Below are 21,008 nucleotides of genomic sequence, written 5' to 3'. Positions count from 1 at the left end.
GGCAATGGTAATGGTAGTGTTGATGGTGGTAATGACACATGATGAAAATGGTGATGGATGATTATGATGATCAGGGCGGAGAAGTGGTGCAAGAGGTGATGGAAAGTAGTTGTAAAAAAAAAATAGCTCTCACAATTGAGATTAGTTAGTTTTTGTGGTAAAATTGAGTTTTGCTATTTCAATATATAGGCGAATCTTAGTTTCTTTGGCAAAAGTTGAGTTTTGCTGGATAATGTTTTAGTGGAAGGGTAAAATAATTAGAAATATCTTTATTTTCAGCAAAAATCGAGCAGGTGGGTATTCAAAAAATATTGAGATATCTTTCAGCTATTTTGTGAAATAACATTATTCTTAGGAGTAAGACCATTTTTTTTTTATGTTTTATATGATGTGGAAAACCCCAAGTGGGGCTCCACGACCATCTTGCTTTACGTGGCTCACCTCTGAAAGATACGAATGCACCTGTGCGCTAGCAGAGTTTGATCCAGTGACTTCATCTAAGCACCCTCTTAACCACCCTACTGGCGATGCTAGGTTTCATTATTGATGCTTTAAATTATGAACAACAACGATAACTCAGATATGTCACAAGATAACGAGTTCTTTTTTTTTTAAATAAGATAAATATTTTAATCAATAAAAGGTTATTTATTTGTATTTTATTATGTAAAAGTATATTTGTATTGAATTGTTATTAGAAAACAATTGAAAATTATTAAATAATATCCGTACATGTCATAGCCATATTGCCCTATTTATAACGTGTCCGACTCGTGTCATCAATCACACCCCACTAGATGGCGTGTCATTAAGAGTTTGACCTAATCCATGTCAAAAAATAACAGCTTAATATTTTTAGATTGTCAGTTTTTTGAGGATACTTGTATATCCCATGCTTTTCATACGCTATCGATATTGAATTTTTTTAAAGAAATATTTTACCACCACTTCAAAACGTGACCAGCCCAAACCACAATGTTAAAAACGTAAGACCGGTTAAAATAATGATTAAAACCGATGCTTAAGCTTTAACATGAAAGGACAAATGATGGACGTAGCACATAAAGCAGCGAGAAAAATCAGGACGTCCTTTTCAGGATATTGCGTGACTCGGACGACGAAGATAAGCATGAGACCCCTTTTGAATTTCTCCGTCGTTGTCCCCATTCGACTAATAATAATAATAATAATAATAATAATAATAATAATAATAATGGACACGAATCTTACTGCTTTCCACTTTTCAGCGAGGTCTAGCGGCCTTCTCTAACTATATAAAGTTTTTCTATAAACTCTAAGATATAAAGTTTTATAATTCTATTTTTTACACTGCTATATTAACCATTGTCTAAAATTTTCCACTCTTTTTCTTGTGGGTCTTCGTAGATATTGGACAATCAGAAACAGGAAAATTGGTATCTGAACAATTTTCTTGTTGGGAATTGAAAAAGTACCTAAATTTTCCATTTTTTTTCTTGTGGGTCTTCATAGATATTGGCCAGTCAAAATCAGGAAGGTTGGTATCTGTTTTGTCTTTTGATGTTGGACATACTTTTGGTTTGTGGGGATCGTTTATTTTTTGATTTTTAATAGTTGGGAATTTTGAGGTGAGGTGTATCTGGGGTGAGTTCTGTTGTGATACAATTTGGAGCAAAGTTGGATACTACTGACGTGAGAGGCTTGTGTGGTAATAAGTTAGTGTTGAGCAGAAACTGAGGTAGCTATTCCTTTTCCCTGTTTCTAAGGGAGTTTGGGTTTGTAAGGATCTGTAAGACAGAAAAGAGTGGTTCTTGAAAGCAGATCTTGTTTATAACAAATAGTTTTTTGAGCAAGATTGGAGGAATTGCGTGGTTTTCACTTGGTTTTTGGGTGATTGAGACTTGGGCAGATTTTGAATGGTAGTTTTTTCATAGAATCAAAATTCATCAGGTGGGTCTTGTGTCTAATTGGTTTTAGCAGAGTTGGAGGATTCAGTTGATCGGGCGGTCTTCTTTATTGAGGCTTGAATAGGGATTTTTGGTGGCTGATCAGTTTGAAGCAGGGATCTGTTACTGTTGAGTTTGTTTCAGGGTGGTGGTTTTCATCCCACTATGGTTTGAGGAGTGTGAATTAAAGGTATTCTTCTTGGTGTTTGAGCAGGCTTAGAAAGTTTTTGAGTGAATTTTTCGGCACCATACAGGAATTAAGCGGTACTGATGTTTAATTGGTTGCACTTCTTTTGAAGAGCCTTCTTGCTTTAGCAATAGAACTTCTGTTGATCTTGCGGTGCTTGTTGGTAGTTTTTAGTTGGTTTGGCAGAAGGGTGGGATTTGTAAATGAGTGCACAAAAGCTGAAGCGCAAAGTGGGGAAGTATGAGATAGGGAGGACGATTGGAGAGGGCACTTTTGCAAAGGTCAAGTTTGCAAAGAATACTGAAACAGGAGAACCTGTGGCTCTCAAGATTCTTGACAAAGACAAGGTTCTCAAAAACAAGCTAGTTGAGCAGGTGCTTTTTCTTGACATGATCCTTATTTGTTGTGTTCGCTTTCTCATTATTTAACTTGAAAATAAAACTTCAGTAACTTATCTAAGTTTTATATTCTATATTTTCATTGTCTCTGTGATGTTAAAGATATGTGTCATTGTAGACATATGTTCCTTAAGGCCGCTAAACTGCGCCAGATAGAAGGTTTGGGCAGTTCATCTACTGCCTAGTTGTTAAAGACTTCTTACTTTTAGCAAATTACTTATTTAGCTTAAGTATTCTCAGTATCTTCTTGTCAACACAGTTGGAAAAATAAATACCAATTATCTAGACGCTTCCAATTTTAGATTCTGCCTTTTCGAACAGCTGTTTAGCATTTTTCTGACCATCAGAGCATTGGGATGTCCAATTTATAGCTGGTTATTGGATTGTTCAAGATTTTGGGAACTTGAACATTTCCTTTTCTCTTGTAGTTATCTAAAATATGAGTCTAATGTGATTTCGAAAATCAACTTTGCCTGCTGAAATTGCATTTGTGGTTTGATTCAAGTTGTTAGCACTCTGAATTGATTTATCATGCAGATCAAACGGGAAATTGCTACGATGAAGTTAATAAAGCATCCAAATGTTGTCTGCCTGTATGAGGTGGGTTACCTTAAAAAAACAATTGTATTCCGTTCCATAGCTTCCATGTATTGTCATTAGTTCACATTGCATGTCTCTCTTCTTAGTGAAATAGCATGTCCAAGTGGTCACTACTTGTAAAATGTTTGACTCATAACATGTCTCTCTAATCCGTGCACACACACACACAACATTTTCTTCTGAAAAAAGTCTTGAAGTGCCTCCGTAGACTGTTGTGCTCTGATACTTTTAAAATGTGGAAGAAATAGGCTTGACATCATGGTTATTGCAGCTGGAGGTTTAGTGGCTTATATTCAAGGATATTGGTTATCTGATCTATGGTTATGACAAGTCATTGTGGTTCTATTATGGTACTGGTTAATCTTCACATCAAGGAAACAAGGAGGCAAAATTAGTTTTTCCATTTAAAATCTGAATGAACTTTCAGGAAGGGCGCATCATCATTTCCTGTAATAAGAGTATTTTCTATTGATGTATAAGGAGGTAATTCATTCCATAGCATGACATCTTAGTAAACCAAGGGACTGAACGATGAAGTACAAGATGTCAAACCATGAACAGGAGCCCTCTTTAGCTGGATAATGTTAGTAGAATGATCCCCACCAGCACATCAGGGAGGTTATCCCATGCATATTTGATGATCTCCATAAGTGCATTGCTGACATCAGGTTGATGGAATTTCCATCCAGATGTGCCAGACAAAGAAAGAACAGTCCTAATCATGATTCATGCCCTTGGACATGAGTAAGCTCAAGGTCTAAGCAAAACTGTCTTTGAATGTCTATCCTCTACAAAAGTCTTTAGAAAGCTTGTTTATGGAAACCATATCCAAAAGCGAAGGGACTTAGCCCCTGATTTAAGCAACATCATCGAGATCAAGAAGTGATATTAACATTGGGACCTGAGAATTTCATAGGATGGAGAAGACCAATGGATAAGTAAATTCATAATGACTATTCAGACTAACTCGACATCATATTGTTGGACTAATAATGATATTAAACTTAAATTTAGGTCAGTAATATACGTAAGGTTTTTTGTTGTCAAATGGTATCCAATTAGGAGTATGACACAATCTATAGATTTTGCTGCACTTATTTTTCTGTCTGGGCAGTCTAATCTTCACTCCATTAGGTGCTGCTTTTAGGATATTTCTATTTGCTAATTTTACAACTCACGCTTCTTCAGGTAATGGGAAGCAAGACCAAGATCTTCCTTGTCCTTGAGTTTGTCACTGGAGGGGAGCTCTTTGACAAGATTGTAAGTTGTGAAGCATTGTCTAAGTTGTAGCCACCATCCTGTTGACCTACCAACTGGAAGCATAAAACTTGCTACTAAGCCAGTCTTGGAACATTTTCACCTGTTTATTCTCTCTCTCTCTCTCCAGTGTGGTTTGGTGCCAAGATGTTGTGTTTTTAAGCTTATCATATTGCTCATATTATAATTTAACTACTAGCTTGAACAAGTATTTTCATGTCAAAGGTTAACCATGGGCGGATAAGTGAGGATGAGGCACGGAGATATTTCCAACAACTTATTAACGCAGTTGATTACTGTCACAGCAGGGGTGTGTATCACAGAGACTTAAAGGTAATTATTTTACATAATATTGTCTCCACTCAAGATTTAAATGTTCCCTGTTGTCTTGAAAGATGAAGGCTGATGGTAGTTGTTATGGTGCTTGCAGCCAGAAAATTTACTCCTTGATGCATGGGGAAACCTCAAAGTATCTGACTTCGGCTTGAGTGCTCTTTCCCAACAAGTCAAGGTAATACTTTGTGTCAATCAAATTATATGTTCTTTCTGGTTACCGTGTACATTCAGATGTCAGCTTTTCTTTTAGCTTAATTCAGATATCAGTTATGTTAGTTAAATGTTAATTTATGATCTAATAGTTATTTCACATTTTATTTTTCAAGTAATACAGAAACATGTATCTGCAATTTTTGCTATGCAACCTAATTAAACAGCATTAACCTACATATAAATAATGTTAAACATCTGTCTATCTGAGTCAACAACTGCAATTCGACATGTCTGGAGATTTGATCTGGCTGTGGTTGTCCTAATTCAAACCATAGCACAGATGCTGGACGGATTCAAACAACTATGTGTGCATGCTTCTTTTTTCATATGTATGTTTGTGCATCTATCCTGATGGAGCATGCCATCAACACTTCAACCAAAACAGATGCATCTGGTTAATCAAGATTAGAACATAACCACGGTTATGGTTTCAACATAAAAAGCAGACGAGGAACTCCTGTATGCCTAAATGTTGATAAACATAGACAATTATGAATGTCTGAATAGCTACATGGCCTATCTGCAGGACGTGTGAGCAAGTGTGGTATGAAAGAAAAAAGAAAAGAAAAGTAACCACTGTTTATTGTTGTAAATGATAATTACCCACCCAAGATACATACTTCAGGGGTGGAACGTGTTATTGCACAGAGGCAGTTTACAATTTCTCAAATATAAGTAGGTTAAAACCTGTGTACAAGATAGTAATATATTATCTTAGGTCTCAAAGAAGGAATATGCCTAAAAGACTAGTACATTCTAATGTGGACTATACCTTTTGATTGTGACACAGAGAATTCATGGAACTTTTGAGTTATTATGATTAAGAATCCCTTTTTCGTCATGATACAAATACCTGTAACCTTATATGCCATGGTTTGTGAAAATCTAGAATTGATAAACCTTTTCCTTTTCTTTCCTTTTCTTTCTTTTGAAGATATCTTATGCTTTAAATCCTGTTATAATTTTAGAAGTCCCTTTTGCAGGATGATGGCCTGTTACATACCACTTGTGGGACTCCAAACTATGTTGCTCCAGAGGTGCAGATAGTAGTAAACTGCTCATTTTTTGTCTGCAAAATTATACTTTATTATTTATTCCAACAAGGCATATGATTTGTTGTCTTCTACTAGGTACTAAATGATAGAGGTTATGATGGGGCAACTGCTGATCTGTGGTCATGCGGGATCATCCTCTTTGTATTGCTTGCAGGTTACTTGCCTTTTGATGATTCTAATATTATGACCCTTTATAAAAAAGTGAGCATTTTTCCAATTATGGAGTGAGGTTTTCTTATTTTAATTTGCTTTTGTTTATTACAAAAGTTTCCATTGATTTCAGATTTCAGCAGCAGAATTTGCGTGCCCATCTTGGCTTTCTCTAGGTGCAATGCAGTTGATTGCTAGGATTTTAGACCCAAACCCCATGACGGTGAGGATTTCTTATCTAATACCTTGTTGGGATTTATAGTTCATGCCTTTGATGTGTTTTATGGGAAAGTTATCCTGTTTGTTATCATTAATGTCAATCAAATGCAAACATAGCCTGAAAAACAGAAATTTGATCTTGTTATTGGTAGTACTGGAACAATATATTCTTTATACAGCTATGGTTGCACTTTTTGCAAATGAGTTTCACTCATATATGTTGGCAGCGTATTACCATCCCAGAGATTTTAGAGGACAAATGGTTCAAGAAAGGTTATAAGCCGCCTGAATTTCAAGAGGAACAAAATGTAAATTTAGATGATATAGATGCAGTATTTAAGGACTCTGAAGTAAGTAAGAGATAAGCTCTGTTCAAGCAGAAAATATTTTCTGCTATATTATTTCTATGTTATCAAACGAATATACCAGACTTATGCCTTCCTGTTTTTCCAATTCAGGAATATCATGTGACCGAGAAGAAGGAGGCCCAGCCATCAGTAATGAATGCATTTGAACTTATTTCAATGTCCAAGGGTCTTAACCTTGGAAATCTGTTTGATGCAGAGCAGGTATAGACATGACATTCGGGTTCCATAAGTCAATATATAACTTAAGTGAGGTTCAAATATTGAATGAAGATGATAACAGAAATATGAGTTATGTAATGCTGGGATCTAGACATTGTTTTGAATATACAGTTAAACATGGCCCCCCATACATAAAATTTGTGAGTTCAATTTCATGCTGTTATCGCTTGGTGATCCTCAATATCTCTCTCTATTCAACTGGATCTTTGGATTTGTCTCTATTGGCCTTCTGGTATGCATTTGCTGCCTCTTCTTCCCCCACCAGCCTATTGGTTGTTACCACATGGAATTTTCAATTTGAAAATTTTGTTTTCTGTTGTATCTCTGTTTAATTCCATCAGATATTTTGTGTGAACTGTAACAAATGTTAGGATGGAAAACTTGGTGGAGTACATTGGAGTGGGTCAGTCTGCTGGCAATGAGCAGAACCAGCGATGAGGATATATTCCCTGATTCTGAATAATGTTCCCACAGAAATTAAGAAGGCAGAGAAGTAAAGAGGTCATTAGAATCATATTAAATTAAACTAAACATTCAATTAAATATTTACATATTTTCTCTTTCATATGATTGTTACAGTGAAAAATACTCTTGTCCCATCTCTGTCTATCAGCTTATTTGTTGACATATGTACAAGAAAAGTTTGGTGTATATGTCGTAATATTCTCTGATGCTGACACCGATGACACATCATTTGTCGTGTTTCTTTCTTCTGGCAGGATATGTTGTCTGATGAATTATGTAGAACCACCATGAATTTTTTTATATGTTGCTTATCAAGCCATTCACATTCTTTCAGGACATTCTCTTTATGATTTGCTTATATTTGCTTTATATATTTTTACTGTTCTGGATACCAACCAGTTCCCTCGCTATTGTCTTCATGCTAGGAGTTCAAGAGGGAAACACGGTTTACATCAAAGTGTCCTGCTAATGAAATTATCAATAAAATTGAAGCAGCTGCAAAACCTCTTGGATTTGATGTTCAGAAGAAAAACTACAAGGTAAACCCAGGACTTCATTTGTTTCATTTCTTTACAACTTCCTTGAACATATATTTGGTCATATCCATGCCAATCATAGTTGAACAACTAGGCTTCAAATGAGGGATCTACAAATCTAATGCCACCCTGATGTTTCTGCATATTTTCCTTCAGATGAGGCTGGAAAATCTAAAAGCAGGAAGGAAGGGAAATCTCAACATCGCTACAGAGGTTGTCAATGGTTTCTAACCTTAGTTATTGTGCTTATGATAACAGTGGACAATGTTCTTACTATCTCATCTATTCACTTAGGTCTTCCAAGTGGCCCCCTCTCTTTACATGGTTGAGGTACGGAAGGCTAAAGGAGACACTCTGGAGTTCCACAAGGTAGTTCGGCTTCTTGCTCTTTCTTTCCATTTCTTTTTATCATGATCATGAACACTTCATGATTTTCATGCAGAAGATCTGCTTCATCATTGAAATAACAGATATATGATTTATCTTCTTCATTTTCTCATGTGTAAGTGTAACCAGTTCCTAGTTGTCATGCAAACAATATGTCAGATCCATGGGCATTATTTTAATTTACAGGAAGCAATAATCATGCTCAGAACACATTGCAAAGCTTGTTTTTTTACCAGTGGGCTATAGTTTATTATGGTGAGGCCAGGGGCCCTTTGAATTTGAATTGGATGACTGTAAACACTAGTCAATCTATTGTGATGCACATTGGGATGGCAACTTTCTGTTTATGTTTATTAGGTGTTAAAAACAATCTGTACCAAAGAGTTGCACTGATTTGTCCTTAGATTTATCTTATTTACGCTTATCTAACAGACTAATGTACAAGGCAACAATATTGTCTCTAGTATGAGTACCCTGAGTTAGAGCTGTATTCTCTGACAATCCAATGTTCTGTGGTCTTCTGTTCTTAATTTGTTCTTTCCTTACAATTTGCACTCTGGTCTATCATTCATGCTCATATTTGCTTTCACTTCTTATTTCTAGAAGTCACTTGGATATCGATAACCTGTTCTTTATTGCATGAACTATGAGTTGCTGTTGTTTCCTAAGTGTGACCGGTAACTTCTACCTGTTTCATCTTCTAATGTTTCTCTTTATGTTACATGGTTATGGAAGACCTATGTATATTTTTCCCTAGTCAAACTGAAGGTTTCTCTACCGTACTTATCTAATTGGAAAACTAAAAAAATTATGCTTTGCGATTCCGTAATCCCAGTTTTTGGATGCAAATCACGAAAATGTATATTCTTCCCCAATTGTGTCATTGATAGGAAAGGAAGAGGGAGACAGTTGTTCTAATGTTCTAATGTTTCCGCATTAAGAAACCATAATCTGTTTCTGACATTTAGATGAGTTGTTTCCCCTTTTAAATGGTATGTGTAAACAGTATTTGATTTGATATTCAATATAATGTATTTACTGTTCACTATGAAATTGTAATTATTCTTATCTTTGCAAATTCCTTCTGTTTGTTTGATTCTCTGCAGTCATTGTTCTTTAAATTGTGTTTTTCCAAAGAGACATATTGGCTATTCATGGCTAACACAGCATTGAAGCCTTTGATGTGTTGGAATATTTCTTTGTTCATTGGGATGTTTTCTTTCTGAAAATATGAGGAATAAACTTCGTAATTGCCATCCTGTTTCAGCTATATTCATATTTCCTTTCTTTGCAGTTTTATAATAACCTTTCAGCTGGCCTCAAAGATGTCGTTTGGAAAACAGAAGAAGACATGGAAGGTAACAAGTCAAATGACTACAATGGCAGCCCAAGTATTTCTTGATTATATGATAGTATGGGGGTAAGTGTGAGGTGAATCGAGGGTTTATTATTATCCAATTTTTGTGATGGCATTGTCACCATCCTGGTTACTTTTTATGTATTTTGACTAGGTGCTTATTTTTTCCAAAGCAACTCTGGAAAGTTATGCTGTGTTAAACAGGTATTTTTGTCTGATTGTTGTTCGGAATGATCTGTGAAAAAATTTACTTCCATCCAAATTAAGTTTTTTCCCTTGCACAATTTACAGATGAGGGTTACAAGATTTTATTTCCAGCTATAGTTGTTATTTTCTCATCACAACCTACACAAGGGTGTTGTTTGCCCATTCTCCAAGTGAAAATGCATTTGACAGCAAGAGACTATGGTAGCAAGCTGGGGCAGAGCTACCTTAGGACCAGGGTGAGCATGTGCCTACCCTAACCCGGAATTTGTAGTAGAGGCCGGGTCAAGGTGGGCACAACCCAGGACCGATCCAGAGCCACATGATGTGTGCCCTCCATGACCCCGACCCTACCTCTCTCTCTCTGCCCCCCCCCCCCCCCGACCCTCTCTCTCTCTCTCTCACCAAAATGCCACTGGACCTGCATGAAAGCACCTCTGGCGTTCCACCTTTCACCAACGGGCGACAACCTCCGATGCATGCTTCACACCCCTCACAAGTCTTCTCTCTCTCCCTCTCTAAGCCTCTAGCCTGCGACAACTTTGCTCAATGCCTCCAGCCATTTGCCATTTGGCGGCAGCCTCTAGTGCTCTCTCTCTCCCGAAACCCAGGTCAGGGCCTTAGGCTTGCCGCCTACACCATGCATTCAGCCGTCCACCGTCCAGCGGCTTCCCTGTCAAGGCAACATGCCACTATTGTTCTTCTTCTTCTTATGCTTTTTTTAGTGTTTAGGGTTTTTTGTAGTTTTTTTTTCAATTAACATTTAGGTTTTTCAAATGAGATGAAGGCTTGATTAGGTATTTAAGTGTTTTTTTTCTTTTTAATCAACATTAAACATAATTCCACATGCTTGATTTTAGTTAGAAATTTAAAATTTTAGTTTTTTTTTTAATTACCATATATATGAATGATGTTTGTTAGGAATTAGGATTTAGGTTTTTTATTTGCTTTTTTTTAATAGCATGAATATTTAATTAGGTTTTAATGTTTTTTGTGTTTTTTTTTCAATTAACATTTAGTTCTTTGATTTTTATTTTTATTTTTTAACTAAGAACAATATTTCATTAGGTATTTCTATTTTTTTCAATTAACATTAAACATGATTCCACATGCTTGATTTTAGTTAGAATTTTTGGGGTCTTTTTTTTTTTTCAATTAGCCTCTCTATATGAATGATGTTTGTTAGGATTGACTTTTTTTATTTAGTTTTTTAAATAGCATGAATAATTAATTAAGCGTTAGGATTTTTTATATTTTTTCCAATTAGCATTTAGGTTTTTATTTTGGTTATTAAATGCGATGAATATTTAATTAGGTATTTTTGTGTTTTTTAATCAATATTAAACATAATTTCACGTGCTTGATTTTAGTTAGAATTTGAAGTTTTTTTTTGTGTGAATTAGGCTATATATGAATGATGTTTGTGGGGACTTAAGGTTCTCTTTTGTTTTTTGTAAAATGGCATAAATGTTTAGTTATGTTTTTAGGGTTTTTCTATATTTTTTTCAATTACCATTAGGCATGAATCTATGTCACATGGGTGCGGGTGCGGGTGCGGGTGCAGGTGCAGGGATTCGACACTTCCAAAAAACCCAGGTGCGGCAGGGGAAAAAATGTAATATATATATATATATATATATATAAGGGGGTCAGGGGGTTCCCCTGACGCGGGTTTTTTCAAATTTCATTTTATATACAACTGTACGATAGCGCACCCATCTCGTCAGGAGAACAGTGAATACTAATAGCCAGCAAGGCTACCACCATCATTATCATTTATTATGGAGAGAGAAAATCCTTTACGAAAAAGAAGGATCAGCAAGGCTACCACCATCATTATCATTTATTATGGAGAGAGAAAATCCTTTACGAAAAAGAAGGATCAGCAGGGCTACCACCATCATTATCATTTATTATGGAGAGAGAAAATCCTTTACGAAAAAGAAGGATCAGGATTGAAAAGGCAGGAGTAGCAGCAGCTGTCAGCAGATTTTTTTTTTAAAATTCCGCAGCCCATTTCATAGGGCAATTTTTTAAAAAAAAAAATCCAAAAAAAATGAACCTAAATGATCCTGGGTGCGGTCAACGCACCCAGGAACAGGTTGACCGCACCCGGTGCCGCACCCGCGTTGAGTCGCATCGACGCGGGTGCGGCACCCTGCTAGCCGAATCCCTGTGACATAGGCATGAATCCATGAATAATTAATAATGAATGCTTGATTTTGGTTAAAATGTTAAGGGTTTTAGTTTTTTTCATCAATTAGCATAAATGCATAATTTATGATGTTTGTTTGAATTAGGGTTTTGATTTGGTGTTTTTCAACATGAATGTTGAATAGTGCTTTTAGGGTTTATGTGTTTTTTTTTTCAATTATCATTAACCATAAATCTATAAATAATGAATACTTGATTTTGGTTAGAACTTAGAATATTAAGAGTTTTGTTTGTTATTTTATCAATTAGCATAGATGTGAGATCTATGATTTTTGTTAGGATTTAGGTTTTTGATTTGCATCATTTCAAATGACATGAATGATTAAATTAGGGATTTAGGGACTTTTTGTGTTTTTTTCTCTTTTCCGTTAACATTTTAATTAGTAAATAATCATCATTCTATATTTAGTTTCTATTAGGATAGTTTTTTTTAAAATATTTACATGAAGAAACCACCCCTAGGACCAGAGACCTAGCCGCGCTGGCTTTACTTGTCGTACTTACGATCGTTGTCCTGGTAGCGTAAAACTCTGTGGGCTTACCCCTTGCCCCCAAGGAGTCGCCATGCTTTGGCTTGCGCAAGGGGTGACACCCATGGGATTTCAACCTAGACCACCTGCCTAGTGGCCTAGGTCCCATCCCACTATGCCAAACCCCTTTGGGGATTAGGATGGGGGGTTTGTTTGTGTTTTCCAAATAGTAATAATCATGATTCTATTTTTTATTTCTACTATGATTTTTGGGGTTTTTTGTTATGTGTTGCTGATTTGTTTTAGTATTTGATATATCTATATTTTATTGAAGTAGTTTGACCATTCAAATATATTTGCAATGTAAATATTGGATTGATATTTCATACGTGGGACTTGATTTATTAGTAATTAATTTTTTTTTCACAGTGCAATTGTGCCCACCCTAGTTTAGAATCCTGGCTCCGCCCTGGTAGTAAGGATGAGGCCAAAGGACCATCTCATGAAACTTGAGAAAATAAATTATTTATGTTCTGTTTGGTGGTTTTTCTTGGTTTCAAGAAATAGACAATTATGTTTTATATTTTGTAACTTGCTGTTGAAAGTTAAAAAATTGTTTATCTTTGGTTGCTTTGGACTCGTTCAGCTTCCTTGATACCTTGCTTCCGTATCATCTTTAATCAGATAAACAAGGGTTGTCCACTTGGGACCCAAAGGCAAATACAGCTTTACTGTAGCTGAAGTCCAAGGCCCAAGAGACCCTTTGAATGGTTAAGAACCTCACCTAAGGTACCATGAGCCCCAGGGACCCTTTGAATGATTAAGGATATCACCTAAGGTATCACAAGCCTTGTTGAATAATGACATGTTGAGTTGCCTGAATCTCAAGGGTGTCTGGCTCAGTTAGGTTATTGGACCTGTAAACCATAGCTATGACTCAATCCCTACACGAGCCAGCATTGCAGACCATTTCGAATATTAGGTATGCATGCAAGAGAAATTACCAATAAAAGATCTGCCCAAAATCTGCCAGTTCAGATTTATCAAAACTTTGGTTAATTTACACAAGGTGAACTAATTCTATAGATTCAACAATGTATTCTAATATATTTTTTTTCATTCTGGCTAGCTATTCAAGGAATGCAAGAATTCAGAAGCTTATACTCTCTTCTTACAAGTTGTATTGTCAGTCTGAAAACAGGATTTGAACACAAAAGTAACCTGGGAAATATCACTTTTCACGCTGGAAATTCTTGCTTTACATTCTACCTGTTGCATGGTCTGTTTAGATCATTGAGATCGGTTAAGTTCATGTGTTACTAGTTTCTTGTGTTTTATGTTTCTAGAAGCAATTGGAAGGCTGCACAATTCCTTGCCCAACGATAGGTTTGTTTTACACTAGTGGATGTACGAATATGCGTCTGAATTCTCAAGCACAGAGATCCTTGGGTTGTAATTTCTGAATACTGAACAGGTTTTTGTTGATCACATGAAAACACAACCAATATGCTAGGAGCCTATAGTTTATTGTAGTGTTTAATTATTCCATTGCATATCTTTTATATGATATACTTGTGTTTAAGTGTATGAGATTAGTAGATAAAAGTACAAGGATACTTTCTGGTATCAATGTTTCCAGAAGTAATTGGTGGCCACAGGTGTCCCTGCCAAATCACAGATTGGTTTCACACTCAGGGCTATTCCAAGTCTATGAATGCCTAAGCGGTCAAGCGCATATATTCTTGGATGATGATTTCCGAAAAAATGAACAGATTTTTATAGATTATAATAAAGATGAAACCAAAATACTAGGAGTTTGTAGTATTCAAAATTTCCATTGCATATCTGTTACACAGCAGAATCAAGATTGCGTGTGCAGATAAGTATTATGATAGTTCTATGGTGTAATAGAAGAGAAAGCTTCTATCTTCAATAGCTTGAAAGTTTTTCTTTGTGATACTCATCAAACTCCAGAAGCATCCCATTTGCCAAAACCATGTACATTCATTTCACTGGATTTTCTGTGTAATGTGTGTTGCCCATGGTTCAGCTTTGGACTGTTCCCACATTTTGTCTCCATAACCATTTCCTTGGGCTGATTCACTTCATTCAAACCATGTCCAGTATTCATGATTCCATTTGGGGTGATTTCTTCATGACCCTTCATTGTTGCTTCTGCAGCTATTGGTTCCTTGCTAGCATCAGCATGAGCAGGGAGTCTGATTGCATGGTTTTCTTTGTTGGTCTCCTCAAGATGGGATGCACTATCATGATTCTTGACTATACTGGCAACCCAGCTACTGAGCTCTTTGGAAGCTGCCTCGTCTGCCAAGACCATATTCATTTCAAAAGTTTTCCCAGACACTTTGTATTTTCATGTGGTAGTTTTGAATTAAATTCATTGAGATTAGAATAATCCCAAGTCCTAATCCTCATGACTAAAGGATAGATCACCGTGTCTAGACAAGGGGAATTTGCTGCATCTCCCATCCATTGCAAGTATTTCAATCAATGTTGTCAAAATTGTATCAGCCATTGAATCGTTTGGCCAACGATTCAGCTGAATCAGCCAATACCGTTTCCAAACTGAATCGAAATGAATCGGCCAACTTTTAACTAGCAGCTGACATGTGTCATAAATTAATGAAATAATATCAATAATATTTAAATCTATTTGTATCATTTATTTGATTTATTTGAAAAATAGTGAATCTAGTCAGTTGCAAATCGGTTTTTTACCAACGAATCGGCAGGTTCAGGCCTATTCACAAAGATACTGAACATTGTTTTCAAGAGCTATCACAAATATCAACAATATTTTGAAAATATCATGGTTTTATTGCAATACTTTCAAAGGGCATACATTCTTTAAAGAACGTGAAAATACCAACTTTTATCCCGATATTAATCAGATACAAACAAATCTTTATATTTTTATTAGTTTAATCTTTAGCTTCACTTATAATTATTGTAAACATATACCTATCCCCCCAAAAAATTTATTGCTAGATTTTCCTTACCGAGATTTTCTTGAGCAGAGTGTTTGTTAAATTGGTTTCAAGTGCAGTCAATGAGACAACCACCAAGAATAAGAGCTGAGGTTGTCGCTCCCCGAAAATACAAACATGATGTATGAGCAGCATGTGTGCGTCTATGTGATACGAGAGTGTTGCAAGGGTTGAACTTAGCGTGTGAGGTTGTTTTGACTAAAACTAAACCCATGGATATGTGTTCAACATGGTCAAAATAGTAGGAATAGACTATCGGATCATATTTTATTGATGTAAAATCATGATTTTATGAAGTTTGAAAATTTGGTAGATTGTAGGCCGTTGATGTTTCAAACCCTTGCAAAATCTTACACATGCTGGAATAATAACATGATCTAAGCAGCAATCTCTACTAACCCAAACATGTAGATCACATCTCAAGGGTTAAATGTGCAAAAAATGTGAAAAAATTAAAATACTACAGACAGGGTGCTCCTTACCCGAGTTACTAGAATATGAGAACTGAAATATGAGCATTTTCAACACTTTTTTTGCAAATCCAACCATGTGGATGTTCTTGGCATGCTGAAGGAATCAACCATTAGATAATGTATTTTTGACGAAAAATGTGATTTTTGAATGCTTGAATATTTATGAAGATTATGAGCCATTGATTTTAAAACCTTAAAAAAATCTTGATTTTGCATCAAAATCGAAGGATTCAAGAGCGGGTTCTTATAAAACCAAGCATGCAGATCACATCTGCACAGTTAGATTCAAGAGAAAAGAACAAAAAAATCCATGAAAATCACGATTGACAAGTTAGTTCTCATATTTTCAGTTCTCATATTCTAGTGATTCTCCTTACCCATATATATATATATATATATGATGTTTTTGAAGCACCTAAACTACTTGCTGCATCTTCTCAATCAGACCTCATAGATTTATTCAGCATAGTTTGTTTGATAGGAACGATGCCTTGGATCATGTTTTCTCAACATAAAAATAAGATTTTTAAACCATAAAATTTTAGTACATTGGGACGCTGATTTTTAAAGATCTTGAAAAACCTTCATGTAAGCCACAATCACATGATTTAAGACTTTTTTCTTAAGGGATAGCGACAAATGTGATTCACGATCAACAAAGTTTGCAGCATCAGCAAAAGTTCAGCGGAAAATGTGAAGAGTGAGATAACGTCAAATGTGATTCAGGATCAATAGAGCTCGCAGCTGTTCAACAGAAAATGTGGAGAAGGCCAGGCGAGTAGGATTAGATACTTATCTGACAACAAAGGCCCTTGTTTGTAGATATCATGAGATCCTATTTTGTAGCAGTCAGTTATTTTAAACCGTTTTCATATGTAACTCAAGTTCAGTATTGTATAATACACAAATCATTCTAGAAATAAAACAATTAGTATGTTTTTCCTAAGTGTCGCTCTTCATATTTTTCACTCAGAAAATCGTGCAGATGATATCTATAAGGTCTGACCAACAAAAAAGCTTAAAGAACTTTGAAAATTTTATAGCTTCTACTGGGCGGATGTAGGTGTGCTCCCCGAGCACCCTATTATTCTGTCGTATCCACTGCCTGCACACATGTGACTAGTTTGTGCATCCATGTGCTTTTTCTCTGTAAGAGAGAGAGGTGTACCTGAGAAACCAAGAAAGCCATCAAAGGGTCTCTCTCTCTCTATCTCTCAAAGGGTCGCTCATTCTGAAAGATGATGAGGCCAATGATATTTCTCGATTCCGACCAATCTCAGTTATGAGTGCTCTCTATCGGATGTTTGCCAAAGTTTTGACGAATAGGCTGAAATCGGTGGCTAACCAGATTTTTTCAGACTCTCAGTTCGCCTTTATCCGTAATAAGAGGGTCCAGCACTCGTTCATCATAGCGTCCGAGGTGGTCCATTCCTTGCAGCATAGTGGTCAACCTTACTTTGTCCTTAAATTAGACTTTCATAAAGCTTTTGACTCTGTGCATTGACCATTCTTATTTCAAATGTTAGCAAATTTCGGTATTGGTCATCGTTTTTCTGGTTGGGTGAGAGAGCTGGTCTCAAATGCCCAGGCCATGTTAAATATCAATGGTATTAGAGGAGACTGGTTCAAGCTAGGGCGGGGTTTGCGGCAAGTGTGCCCCCTATCACCTTTGTTGTTTAATGCAGTTGCTGAGGGTCTTGTGGTCTTGCTTAAGCGGGCTATTGTATCGGGTTTCATTGATCCTTTGCAGGTTTCCGACTTCCCGGGTCATATTCTTACTTATGCTGATGATATGATCATTTTTGGTCGTGCAAATGTTCAACAGATGCTTAGGTTTAAGCTTATCATTCAGTTCTTTCTCTTCATGTCCGGGCTTTCCCTAAATGAGACCAAATGCTCATGTTCAATGTTAATGCTAATATGCTTTCAGCTGGAAAGAGAATTTTTAATTGCACTACTTCTGACTTGCCTATTATGTACCTTGGCTTGCCGTTACAAGTGAAGCCCCTCTCTTCAGCGGCTTGGGCTCCGACACTTCAAAAAGTGAAGCGTAAATTGCTTTCGTGGCAGTCATCTTATCTCTCTAGCGCTGGACGTCTAACCTTAGTTAGACATGTTCTTTCAACTATTCCAGAATTTTTCACGTCTCTGTTTGTGATGCCTGTGGGAGTAGAGAAGCAGCTGACACGCTTGCTGGCAGGCTGTCTATGGTCTGGGTGTAAACTCAAAGGTAAGCGTCACTTGATTGGTTGGCGTTCGGTGGTTCTACGTCGGCGTATGGGTGGTTTAGGCATTCCGGTGCCCAGACTGCGAAGCATTGTTCTTGTCGCCAAGCAATGTTGGTTGGCCCACCAACCGGATAACCCTTGTGCTAGTTTTCTTCTTGCTAAATATGGGGATCCAACTCTTATTCCGATTCGTTTGGGAACCCGAGGTTTGGCACTCTCGCACTTGCGTAAATCGTGGTTGAGGGCTTTAGCCTGCTTTAGAGACCATTTTGAGGTCTCCGGAAATTTTGGTCAGTGGTTGCAGTGGGCGTTGGCACCAAGCGGAGAGTTTCTCACCAAAAAAGTCTATAGATCGTTGCTATCGCCAGGGGCTGATTGGTTGCCCGAGGATGTGCTTTGGGCGAAGGGTCCTTCCCCCGTTCTCGAGTCCTGACTTGGTTAATTTTGCACGATAGGATCCAGACCCACAATAATTTAAAGAAGTGGGGCATTCAACTCCCGAGTTGGTGCGTGCTTTGTCAAGCTGCAGAAGAATCTACGTTTCACTTGTTCTGGTCTTGCCCAATTTTTATGGAAATCTTTAGTAGGACCTGGAGGCATCCGGAAGTATTTGTTAAGGAGGAGTCCTTTGCGCTAGATCTGATCTTGGGGCCGGTTTGTATTAGGCGCAGCAAGAGGTGGAGGTTCATCTGGCGGACGTGGTTGCTTACTTCTTGGTGGTTTGTTTGGATGGCGCGAAACGATGCTCATTTTCGTCATATTCGAGTTAACATTCAAAACCTGGTGCATAAAATCTTGGTAGATGTTTATGCGATCTTGCGTATGCATCTTAGTGATCTTCCACTCCCTTCTGTTGATGCTACCTATCCTTTGTCGCAATCTGGACAAGCGGCTCTGGCGTGAGCTCATTTTATATGTCTAATGTTCTTTTCTCTTGTGCTTTCTTTATTTGTTTTGGCTTTTGTTCTTGTTCAGTTCATGGGTTCAACATTTTGTTGATCTTCATGAGTGGTAATGTTGAATTACTTTCGGCTCTCTCTCTCTCTCTCTCTCTATATATATATATATATATATATAGTCACACAGGTAAGAGATGCACTTGTCTAGATTCGTGTACACGAAGTCCTGGTGAGATCAACTCTCAGTATTGCAAGCACCAAAATATGTTATATACAACCAAAATGAGAGGCTTGGCAAAGGGTAGTACCTTATTATATTGGAACCATTCAAAATAAGGTGGTGGGAAGATGTCCTCAATGTCTGATTTTCCACCGGCTGGAAAGATGCCATCAGGGAAGTCCTACGACAGGAATCCAACTTGGTTACTCAAAGCACACATGGACGTTTATTTCATGCCGACAGAGGCTCTCTTTCATAAGAAATAAGTCCTCTTTCTAAGAATGGATGAAACAAACATGTCCAGGAACAGGGGCTGAGACAGGATTTTAAACTAGGGTGGCCAAATACAAATTACTAACAATATGTTTCAAAAAAACCAAATCAAAAGCCTATGTTCTACAAGCATCATAAATTATTAGTTTATGCTAGTTGATAAAAAAAAAACTTAAATATTCTAACCGAAATCAAATCACACAATATTTATGAATTCATGTCTAATGGTAATTAGAAGAAAAAACACCAAAAACCCTAAAACTATAAACTAAACATTTTATATCATTTAAAAAAAATACTAATATTTGAATAGAATTCAGTAAAAGATGACTTCCCCTCAACTTCCATATACGTCTAAAAAAATCATACAAAAAGAAAGTGCAACATATTCAATCAAAAACTGAAAACACAAAATTTGACTGATTGCATCGTAAAATGTATTTGAAAACAGAAAAACAACATAATCAAGTAGAAATCCAGAAAATATAAATTTTTACCAAATTGAATGGTAAATGAACCACAGAAACATAGAAGAAGGGCATAAATGCAGTATAATCAAGTAGAAAACCAAAAAAATGTAAAATTATACAAATTGCATGTAAAATTAACTACAGAAACTCAGAAAAAGCAAGTGCATCATAATCAAGTATAAAACAGGGAAAACATAAAATTTTATCAATCACATCGTAAATTGAAAAAACTGAGAATAAACAAGTAATCGCCCCTATGGGTCGGGCACGAGTGGTGCCCACCCTGACCTGGGGCACTTCCCACCTACACTCTAGGTCAGGGTGGGCACTACCCACCCGCGAGTGCACTGGGTCGGGGTGGGCACTACCCGGGCACTGCCCACCTTGACTCATTAACCCTTCTATGCATGACTGCATAATAAATGCAAAAAAACAACTTTTCTGTCAAAATGCGTTCACACCTGTCTCATGGCTAATTTTTTTTTCTCCAAAGCAGCATTTTCAAAGGAAAAAGGTTTCCCTTGGGTGAAAGTGTAACAAACACCCTCTTAAGGGATGTTTGGCGTGAGAGAGATCCTTGGATTTGAGATTCAAGGATCTAAGAACCAACTCGGCATGTCCTAATGTGGACAGCTAGACTACTTAAAATTAGGGGTGTCAGCAGGTCGGGTTTACCCAGACCAAACCAGGTTGCGGTATGGTGACAAATAAGAAGAGCCAGGTTTAGACTCCGATTAATACATGGACCCAGGTATAGTTTGTGAAATTTTATACCAAACCCGAACCTGACCCGAATTCCAATTAAGACCCACAAGTTTCAATGTAAAAGTGATAAAAAGTACTACTTTACTGGGTATGGTCTGGGTCTGGTTCATGT

At 36.8% G+C, this 21,008-nt stretch overlaps 1 protein-coding gene across 4 annotated transcripts; it reads left to right on the top strand.

Moving 5' to 3' along the window:
- Nucleotides 1-1,395: 1,395 nt before the first annotated feature.
- On the top strand, nucleotides 1,396-9,934 carry LOC149826875 (CBL-interacting protein kinase 32-like). Of its 4 annotated transcripts, none has more exons than XM_090020158.1 (15): nucleotides 1,674-2,115; nucleotides 2,280-2,486; nucleotides 3,048-3,110; nucleotides 4,299-4,370; nucleotides 4,593-4,700; nucleotides 4,798-4,878; nucleotides 5,900-5,953; nucleotides 6,047-6,172; nucleotides 6,255-6,344; nucleotides 6,568-6,690; nucleotides 6,799-6,909; nucleotides 7,818-7,931; nucleotides 8,085-8,141; nucleotides 8,223-8,297; nucleotides 9,610-9,934. In XM_090020158.1, the coding sequence occupies exons 2-15, from the start codon at nucleotides 2,316-2,318 to the stop codon at nucleotides 9,715-9,717; spliced, it is 1,353 nt and encodes a 450-aa protein (XP_089876284.1). In that variant the 5' UTR covers nucleotides 1,674-2,115; nucleotides 2,280-2,315; the 3' UTR covers nucleotides 9,718-9,934. The 4 variants fall into 4 exon arrangements, with proteins under 4 accessions (XP_089876283.1, XP_089876281.1, XP_089876284.1 ...); XM_090020156.1 differs by having other exon boundaries at nucleotides 6,520-6,690; XM_090020157.1 differs by having other exon boundaries at nucleotides 1,396-2,486.
- The last annotated feature ends 11,074 nt before the right edge of the window (nucleotides 9,935-21,008 follow it).

This window comes from Nuphar pumila, chromosome 10, assembly GCF_984573655.1.
Source record: "Nuphar pumila chromosome 10, dmNupPumi1.hap1.1, whole genome shotgun sequence".
NCBI classification, from domain to species: domain Eukaryota; kingdom Viridiplantae; phylum Streptophyta; class Magnoliopsida; order Nymphaeales; family Nymphaeaceae; genus Nuphar; species Nuphar pumila.
Note: the sequence above shows the minus strand (reverse complement) of the source record. Positions and strands in the feature narration are given on the sequence as shown.

Bases quoted from the DNA above. Each gene is read 5' to 3' on its own strand.
- LOC149826875 (XM_090020155.1), top strand. From the start codon at position 2,316: ATGAGTGCACAAAAGCTGAAGCGCAAAGTGGGGAAGTATGAGATAGGG. The intron at 6,910-7,817 runs GTATAGACATGA...TCTTCATGCTAG, and splicing joins ATCTGTTTGATGCAGAGCAG to GAGTTCAAGAGGGAAACACG. The intron at 8,142-8,222 runs GTTGTCAATGGT...CTATTCACTTAG, and splicing joins ATCTCAACATCGCTACAGAG to GTCTTCCAAGTGGCCCCCTC.